The sequence below is a fragment of the Aulonocara sp. 'chitande type north' Nkhata Bay genome, linkage group LG16 (genome assembly GCF_057382095.1).
Source record: "Aulonocara sp. 'chitande type north' Nkhata Bay isolate Kocher_YH1m ecotype deep benthic linkage group LG16, A_spYH_male_GT1.1, whole genome shotgun sequence".
In the NCBI taxonomy this organism is placed as follows: Eukaryota; Metazoa; Chordata; class Actinopteri; order Cichliformes; family Cichlidae; genus Aulonocara; species Aulonocara sp. 'chitande type north' Nkhata Bay.
The window spans coordinates 20,433,129-20,443,184 of NC_141359.1; the positions used below are offsets into that span (position 1 = coordinate 20,433,129).

The following is a 10,056-nucleotide window of genomic DNA, read 5'->3' on the forward strand; positions in this document are numbered from 1 at the left end:
GGAAATAAAAGTTACCAATCATGCAGTTTAAAAACACTTTATTGCTGAACAAAATGTTTGTTTTACTCTCTCTCTCTTTTTTTTTTTTAGATATAATTTTCTTTTTGGTGCAGAAAAGGGCCACACATTTACATTTCATTACACTTCTCCATTCGTCAAATTTTGGCATACTGTCCTGACTGCAGTCACAGATTCAAGGCTGCTGACCTAATTCCCAAAAAGGGACCAGAGCTGCATGGCTACGTAGTACAGTGATGTTTCACAGTTAAGCAACATCATTTGCAAATTTCTTACTTGGCTCCTGAATGTTTTTTCCTATACACACATTACCCTAAACCTACTTATTTAAGTTAGGTTAAAAAAAACAAGAACAAAAAACAAAACCTGGCATCTGATATATACAGTAGCTTGCAAAAGTATTCGGCTCCCTTGAACTTTTCCACATTTTGTCAAATTACAGCCACAAACATGAGTCAATTTTATTGGAATTCCACGTGAAAGACCAGTACAAAGTGGTGCACACGTGAGAAGTGGAATGAAAATCAGACATGATTCCAAACATTTTTTACAAATAAATAACTGAAAAGTGGGGTGTGCGTAATTATTCAGCCCCCTGAGTCAATACTTTGTAGAACCACCTTTTGCTGCAATTACAGCTGCCAGTCTTTTAGGGTATGTCTCTACCAGCTTTGCACATCTAGAGACTGAAATCCTTGCCCATTCTTCTTTGCAAAACAGCTCCAGCTCAGTCAGATTAGATGGACAGCGTTTGTGAACAGCAGTTTTCAGATCTTGCCACAGATTCTCGATTGGATTTAGATCTGGACTTTGACTGGGCCATTCTAACACATGGATATGTTTTGTTTTAAACCGTTCCATTGTTGCTCTGGCTTTATGTTTAGGGTCGTTGTCCTGCTGGAAGGTGAACCTCCGCCCCAGTCTCAAGTCTTTTGCAGACTCCAAGAGGTTTTCTTCCAAGATTGCCCTGTATTTGGCTCCATCCATCTTCCCATCAACTCTGACCAGCTTCCCTGTCCCTGCTGAAGAGAAGCACCCCCAGAGCATGATGCTGCCACCACCATATTTGACAGTGGGGATGGTGTGTTCAGAGTGATGTGCAGTGTTAGTTTTCCGCCACACATAGCGTTTTGCACTTTGGCCAAAAAGTTCCATTCTGGTCTCATCTGACCAGAGCACTGTCTTCCACAGGTTTGCTGTGTCCCCCACGTGGCTTGTGCCAAACTGCAAACGGGACTTCTTATGGTTTTCTGTTAACAATGGCTTTCTTCTTGCCACTCTTCCATAAAGGCCAACTTTGTGCAGTGCATGACTAATAGTTGTCCTATGGACAGATTCCCCCACCTGAGCTGTAGATCTCTGCAGCTCGTCCAGAGTCACCATGGACCTCTTGACTGCATTTTTGATCAGCGCTCTCCTTGTTCGGCCTGTGAGTTTAGGTGGGCGGCCTTGTCTTGGTAGGTTTACAGTTGTGCCATACTCCTTCCATTTCTGAATGATGGCTTGAACAGTGCTCCGTGGGATGTTCAAGGCTTTTGCAAAGAAGAATGGGCAAGGATTTCAGTCTCTAGATGTGCAAAGCTGGTAGAGACATACCCTAAAAGACTGGCAGCTGTAATTGCAGCAAAAGGTGGTTCTACAAAGTATTGACTCAGGGGGCTGAATAATTACGCACACCCCACTTTGCAGTTATTTATTTGTAAAAAATGTTTGGAATCATGTATGACTTTTGTTCCACTTCTCACGTGTACACCACTTTGTGTTGGTCTTTCACGTGGAATTCCAATAAAATTGATTCATGTTTGTGGCTGTAATGTGACACAATGTGGAAAAGTTCAAGGGGGCCAAATACTTTTGCAAGCTCAGACTTTACTCTTTACAAGGAAATCTGATAAATGGCATACAGAGAATAGACTCCTCCCCCTTTAGCTTCCAAAATAGATGTAGTTTCCATGAGCAGGAACAAAAGATGAAAACTAGATTTCGCAAACAGCCACTATTGCATCAGCAGTGATTAATCACCTCCTTTGGTTCAGAATAAAGTACATTCACATCCTCACTTAAAGCTCGTCTGAGTTTGTTTTTGTCTGAGAGAAGTCACCATTTTGCACATTTCTGTCACTGGGAAATCCTTCACAAAGAGAAAATGAAAGATTAAATTATTGGAGAGACACAGTAACAAAGTCAAATGTCAACAAACACTAGCAAAACTGTTAGTGGCTGATAAAAAGCTGCAGCAAGAGCAACAGAGTCACTCTGGTTTAACCAGTAATGCAATAAATGTAGCATAAGGAAACTCACTGTGAGACGTTCCACGACAGTACCAAATCAGCAAAAATCCAAGCGCCAACACAACAGGGACCCCTTTAAATAATATCCTGAAAAGGGGGTCCAGGCTGGTTAATGAATATAGATAATTCCCTGGAAAAAGAAAAAAAAATACAATAACTGATATTATGAAATGTTCCACAGTTGTGTGTATCATGACTATTACCGTCTTTGCATTTAATGTCACAGCACATTTATTGTAGTAGAAGTACCAGGCAACACCTCAGATCAATCTTTGCTGAAATAACAATTTAAAATGAATGATTACCAGATGGGCATGTGACATTGACTTGACATCTAGGCTCTGAGAGGAAGTTGCTTTCAGTCTCGAGTCTACTGTGAAAATAGTGGACGTCAGTTTCTTCATCCAGGCTGTATGTGGTAGAGATGTTAGTCGTGGTTGAATTTGACAGACACGTTCCATTCAAAGTCCACTGAATGTTAGGCTCTTTGTAGCTGTCAAGCTTTACAACACATTGGTAAACGTTTCCACCATTTGGGCGAGTCTCACTGTGCTGACAAATATGTGTCCCTGGTGAGAGACGATTTTTGTTAAAATAATGAAATTACATGAGTATTCAAAAATTGCTGGTAATCACAAATTACAACTTACCACAAACCACAAGATTCACAACAAAACGTCTGTATAGTGGAGAATAAAAACGACAACTGTATTTTCCCTGGTCTTCTTTTGTGATGTTTTTTAATAGAACAGAACAATTACTGCTGTCCTTATGAAAAAATGTTTCATATCGGTGTGACAGGTTGTCTTTAAAATCTAAGGTCCCATCATTATATCTGAAGATCAATTTTGCCTCCACCCCTCTCTCCTCATCTTTTTCCACTTGCCACTTGAAGTCCTTATTCAAATCTCTATTAGAGCAGTCACATGGCAGGAGCACATCGTCTTTCTCAAAGCCTTTAACAGTGACGCCTTCACCTGCAACAGAAAAGATGACCAATCATAAGTCCAGTTATAAGAATCACAATGTCAGTTTTCCTGCTGCATTAAATTATCAAAAGTAAACTTGACAAAATAGGAAAACACAGAACTTGCTGCTTCTCAAAAGTTCAATAATCACAGAGAAACTGAGGAACAACTTGTGGGCTTTACAGCTCTGCTGTTAGAGTCATTTTCAGATGAAAGTATTTCTCGTGGGAATCCAACCAGTGACTCTCCACTGTGCATTATATGTAGGATTTGCTGTATCTTCTAAAAGACTTGGCATAATCATAAAAACACAATTCAGTGATTTGAGTTCATCAATAGTACAAAAACTACACCTACACCTACACCCCCCCCCCCCCCAATTTTTTTCCACATGTCGAGGAGCGTGTCAGGCTACATTTCACTGTGTGTTATACTTGTATAACTATGCATGTGACAAATAAAGAACCTTGAAAACAGCACAAAGTCAAGTGTTCTGAAGTGGCCGACCTCTTATTTGCAACCATCGATTTTATTTATTGAAAAATCTGGGCAGAAACATTTGGGGAAAATAGTAAAGATACCAATAAAGAGAACAAGAAACATATCTTTATATTGTTTTCTTTCATTGAAGAGTGTGGAAAGAGTGAATAAATGAAAGAATGCAGGAAATAAGTTATTCAGTTATGTAAATGATAATAAATCAAGTAAAATAAAAGTTTGTTGTGATTTCATATCAACTGTGTTTGAGTTAATGCCATCAGTCTGCTGTAAGTTGCCAGTTACTGTTTCACTTCTGGAGTTTATTTCTTTGACACTACAGAGCTGGTTTGTTATATTTATGTAGGTTATAGTGAGTATAATAAACTAAGTAAGTAACTAATAGTTAAAGCTGTACTAGTTGTTTTCACCTAGTTCTTGTGTAATGTTTAGCTTAGTACATTCCTCCCTGTGAAATATTAACAATCAGCATATTTCACAACTGTACATTTCAAACAATCATCCGGCAACTCCACATTTTTCATTTACCATTCACACAATCACTCATGTTTGTGTTTGTTACTCTTGTTTCACTTTCTGATAAATCTCCAGTACATCTGCACAGTTCTTTGTGCTTCATGTTTTCCATCTGTTATTCTTTTACACTTCCTGTGATAACTGCCTAAATACTTCTATATTCAAATTATAATCCCTTCCATCGTGACAATTGCAGCATGGAATTTTGCAACGTGTTCTGGTTTAGGCATGAAACTAAGATATGTTTGCACAACCACTCCTTGTTAGAGATTTGAGCCTCACTTTGTTTGCATTTCTTCAGATTAAATAAAGAAAGTAGGGCTGCAGCATTCATCGAGTATTTCGAAGAATTCGATAATTTAAAAAAAAAATTATCGCCACAAATTCTTTGCTTTGATGATGTAGCGCGCCACTGTCACCATGGAAACCCACATTTGCGACTTAAACCAGACCTGCAATAGAAACGTATTTAGTAGCAGCGTTTGAATAAAAAGTCTGACCACATTAAGCCCACACAGCCTCCAGCTTTAAATAGAAAGCCTGGTAACACTGATATAACACTGATAACAGCAGAAGTGATGATGACCGCAAAGAGCAAAGGGGCGAAGCTGTTACCGAGACGAGGGCTGTGGAGACCGCACGCTTGAAGTACGGTGTGTACTATAAGTACGAGAAGTGCGGAAGTGAGAGGCTTGTGAAATGGGACGGTCTAGCCTTCGTTGCGCTGCCCAGGTTGCCTAGCAACCATGATACTAACCGGGAGAAACGTTTCATACAGCATCGTTTGACAGAAATGATGATGAAATAACAATTTAAAATGAATAATTACCAGATGGGCATGTGACATTGACTTGACATCTAGGCTCTGAGAGGAAGTTGCTTTCAGTCTCGAGTCTACTGTGAAAATAGTGGACGTCAGTTTCTTCATCCAGGCTGTATGTGGTAGAGATGTTAGTCGTGGTTGAATTTGACAGACACGTTCCATTCAAAGTCCACTGAATGTTAGGCTCTTTGTAGCAGTGAAGCTTTACAACACATTGGTAAACGTTTCCACCATTTGGGCGAGTCTCACTGTGCTGACAAATATGTGTCCCTGGTGAGAGACGATTTTTGTTAAAATAATGAAATTACATGAGTATTCAAAAATTGCTGGTAATCACAAATTACAACTTACCACAAACCACAAGATTCACAACAAAACGTCTGTATAGTGGAGAATTAAAACGACAACTGTATTTTCCCTGGTCTTCTTTTGTGATGTTTTTTAATAGAACAGAACAATTACTGCTGTCCTTATGAAAAAATGTTTCATATCGGTGTGACAGGTTGTCTTTAAAATCTAAGGTCCCATCATTATATCTGAAGATCAATTTTCTCTCCACCCCTCTCTCCTCATCTTCTTCCACTTGCCACTTGAAGTCCTTATTCAAATCTCTATTAGGGCAGTCACATGGCAGGAGCACATCGTCTTTCTCAAAGCCTTTAACAGTGACGCCTTCACCTGCAACAGAAAAGATGACCAATCATAAGTCCAGTTATAAGAATCACAATGTCAGTTTTCCTGCTGCATTAAATTATCAAAAGTAAACTTGACAAAATAGGAAAACACAGAACTTGCTGCTTCACAAAAGTTCAATAATCACAGAGAAACTGAGGAACAACTTGTGGGCTTTACAGCTCTGCTGTTAGAGTCATTTTCAGATGAAAGTATTTCTCGTGGGAATCCAACCAGTGACTCTCCACTGTGCATTATATGTAGGATTTGCTGTATCTTCTAAAAGACTTGGCATAATCATAAAAACACAATTCAGTGATTTGAGTTCATCAATAGTACAAAAACAGCACAAAGTCAAGTGTTCTGAAGTGGCCGACCTCTTATTTGCAACCATCGATTTTATTTATTGAAAAATCTGGGCAGAAACATTTGGGGAAAATAGTAAAGATACCAATAAAGAGAACAAGAAACATATCTTTATATTGTTTTCTTTCATTGAAGAGTGTGGAAAGAGTGAATAAATGAAAGAATGCAGGAAATAAGTTATTCAGTTATGTAAATGATAATAAATCAAGTAAAATAAAAGTTTGTTGTGATTTCATATCAACTGTGTTTGAGTTAATGCCATCAGTCTGCTGTAAGTTGCCAGTTACTGTTTCACTTCTGGAGTTTATTTCTTTGACACTACAGAGCTGGTTTGTTATATTTATGTAGGTTATAGTGAGTATAATAAACTAAGTAAGTATCTAATAGTTAAAGCTGTACTAGTTGTTTTCACCTAGTTCTTGTGTAATGTTTAGCTTAGTACATTCCTCCCTGTGAAATATTAACAATCAGCATATTTCACAACTGTACATTTCAAACAATCATCCGGCAACTCCACATTTTTCATTTACCATTCACACAATCACTCATGTTTGTGTTTGTTACTCTTGTTTCACTTTCTGATAAATCTCCAGTACATCTGCACAGTTCTTTGTGTGCAGATTAAATGTGAACACAAAGTGCAAATCCCCCGTTCACTTGAGGGCACGTACACAGACATGCCGTCGGGTGCTGAAAGATGACATCTGACAGATTCCTAAGCTGCAGGTTCCGTCACTCTCAGACCAAAATTCACTCACAGTTAAAAAAAAAAAACAAAAACAAAAAACAACTTTACGTAATTTTACACATTTCTTATAATTTAACTCCAAAGAGTCATGCTGACAGATTTCTTTCTTTGTTACAGGAGCTTTTTCTTTATATTGAAAAACAGTTAAATATGCAACTTCTTTACACTGACAGAATAGGAAACTTCACCGATCCAGCCCGCTGACACCAAAGTGGGCTTTTTGTGGCCTGCAGTGTAAAATGAGTTTGACACCTCGAGTTTGGACATTAATGAATACTAAAAGCCTATGAGTTTGAATTGAATATAACTTTGCCACATTTAACACATAAGATTAAACAATCAATACTAATAAAAAAATTGAATAAAATAAAATGAAAGAACTAAACACAAATTTTTGCCTTCCTATGAACTCAACCTTTTTTCTTTTTCTTTTTAAACACTCTAGGCTGTTTAAACAGTGGTTTAGTGGAATGATATGGTTGATGAAGAACACATTTCCAATCACGAGACATTAGCGGTAAATGTCTATAGAAAGTTTTGCCACTAAAAAGGAAAAGAATGTGCACTGCTGTGTTTTGCAAATTTTATGAGTCCATTTTTTTTTTATCACAGATAAGGCGTGGACTAGAAATGTTTTGCAATGAAGCTCTGTTAGTCTTTTAGTCCAGGGTTAGCTTTAATCTACATCTGAGAAACTGGGTGAACGAGTCAAGGTTGAACTAACCTTGATACGGCTTTTAGGATGTCATTTGTTACAAAATGTATTCCTTTGCATTTCTACCCATTCAAGTGTTTAATGTTTTGACTATTAGATAAGAGCTGTGCAAAGTTAATATAATTATGCAACTGTCTTAATAAGACTAATAGGAGATTATTTGACATTGGTTGGATGTGGTTTTCATAGGATAATAATGTGTGTACAAAAAAATATGTGTGAGATATTTTTAATCCAGCAGCTCTGCAAACCTCTCTTATTTACGTGTCACAGAAGACAAGTTTTTACTGTACACTGACTTAAAGATTGACTGACTTTATTGATTTATACTGAGCAGTGTCAACAATATTCTACAACTGTGTTAGGGTTAGAAATTTAACACTAAGTAGTCCTGATTTTCTAACATTGAAAAATCAACACTGGCATTTCTGTGCACATTTTCAGGAAAAGACATATATCTCTTTGCATTTAAATAATTTGACTGACATGGAGACGTGCATACCTGCAGACACCGCAAAAAACGCGGAGAGAAGGAAAAAACGCATGATTCCTCCACGGGTAGACTGATGCTCGAGGTAGTCTGTACTTCCCAGCATGTGATTTATAATATGTGTGGTAGTCTGCTCTTCTAACTTTTATCCTCTTCTCCGTGCACCTCGAAGCACTTGAAAGGTCACAAATCCCCGCTAGGGCCCACCTGTCCTGAACCATGGTTGCTGTTCATTGATAGGGCGGCCAAAACATTATCAACACCCAATAATCTCACCACACGTCAACACTTCTCAAACACTGTCAACAAAACCGCACATCGGAAACTTTGCAGAAGATTTGTAGCTGAGTTTTTGCATTTTATGTAACATTTAAAAAAGTTCGAACATGAAGAAACCTTTTGCTTTTATCATATTCATCCAAAGTAACCTTTACAGCGCAGTCTGAATATCATCACATACATGTTTGCACAGTGTGCCATATCAGCTCATAGACAACCCCAAACCGTGAGTACTGCCATGTGTATAAGTTTCCTACTCCTACCCATAACACCAGCCGAATCAAAACACTTGTACAGATTTGCTGATGTGAGGTAGCAAACTCCTCTAAAGCGTAAATGCACTGAAGCTTACACCTGTTATGTTTAAATCATGGCGACAAACGCCCTTTCGCATTTAACCTTAAAAAGCATCTGACCACTTTCCCAGTCCAAACTGCCTTACCCAGGGTGGAAAGTCAGTCTTTTTCCAGATGTGGTTTCATTTCTACATGCTAGCCACTTAGCCGCTTGTGCTACTTCCTGGTGTTCTCTACATCACTTGAAACGTAGTAACTGGCATGTGGTTTAACAGTGTGTACCGCCAGATCTTTAGGAGAGACCGGGGATAGTTGTAACATTTTTGACATTTCTGGTTGTAGCTTGGAGCTCTTTTAAGGTGTGGATTCAAAATGTAATGTATAGTATTTACATGTCTCTGCTATTAAATAGTGCAGCTATTTTCTCTGCAGCACAATTACTTATTGGATGGTGTGGTCTCAAACACAAAGAGTGAAATATTACAACTAACCCCATTGTTAGTTGTAACATATGCTGGGATGAAATGTAACACAATGAAATAAGGGTTCTGACAAAATCTTAACATCTAACCTTTTTTATTCAACACCAGAATACACTTAGAACTATTTATGTAGCTGTGTGTGTGTGTGTGTGTGTGTGTGTGTGTGTGTGTGTGTGTGTGTGTGTGTGTGTCAGAATGCAGAAATCTAGCTTTTGAACATATTCCAACCCCCCAAAAAAGACAAATTATGGAATTTTCAACAATTGAATATTTCATTCATTTTGGTTGGTCTTCCTTGAGTTTGGCCTCATTGGCTCAATGGGCATTGTAACCTACAACTCTTGCACCAACTTTTGAATATAACAATGAAGCTGAAAAAATGTAGTTGTGCATCACTTGTGTAGTTGTGCAATTCCATTGCAATGTCCATGAGAAGAATTACTTTTTTTCATGGCTTACAGTGGTGTGGTTTGCAAAGTGCTTCAGAAAGATGAGGAAATCTGTTTCTTGCACCCACCCTGATTTATTTCCACTACCAATACTTCCTACTGGCCCATCTCTGACAAAGTGGTCTGCATAACGTATGCGTCGGAACACAAACATTGGAGGAATTGTGTTGCCAATGGCATTAACCGCATATACAAAGGTGACCAGTGAACCTCTCTCTGCTGATGTCATTGCCCTAACTTGTTTAAAATAAGTTAAAGTAATAGTGTGGTAAGTTGTAACATCTGCATTATTGTTACAGCTGACCCAGACTCCTATAGCCATGAACTAACTAATATTACAGACAACTGCTAAAACATTAGCACTAAAGACCTACACAGAATATATCACCATATAGAAGGTCCTGAGTTCGATTCCATCATCAGGCTGGGGTTTTCTGTGTAGAGT

General features: G+C 38.2%; 1 protein-coding gene across 1 annotated transcript; it reads right to left on the reverse strand.

Moving 5' to 3' along the window:
* Window positions 1–1,827: 1,827 nt before the first annotated feature.
* Window positions 1,828–8,885, reverse strand: LOC147311393 (uncharacterized). Its single transcript, XM_086267353.1, has 8 exons — window positions 8,827–8,885; window positions 8,118–8,331; window positions 5,466–5,792; window positions 5,121–5,384; window positions 2,960–3,286; window positions 2,615–2,878; window positions 2,320–2,439; window positions 1,828–2,149 (listed from the first exon to the last, which is right to left on the reverse strand). The coding sequence occupies exons 2-8, from the start codon at window positions 8,209–8,211 to the stop codon at window positions 2,079–2,081; spliced, it is 1,467 nt and encodes a 488-aa protein (XP_086123479.1). The 5' UTR covers window positions 8,212–8,331; window positions 8,827–8,885; the 3' UTR covers window positions 1,828–2,078.
* Window positions 8,886–10,056: the final 1,171 nt, after the last annotated feature.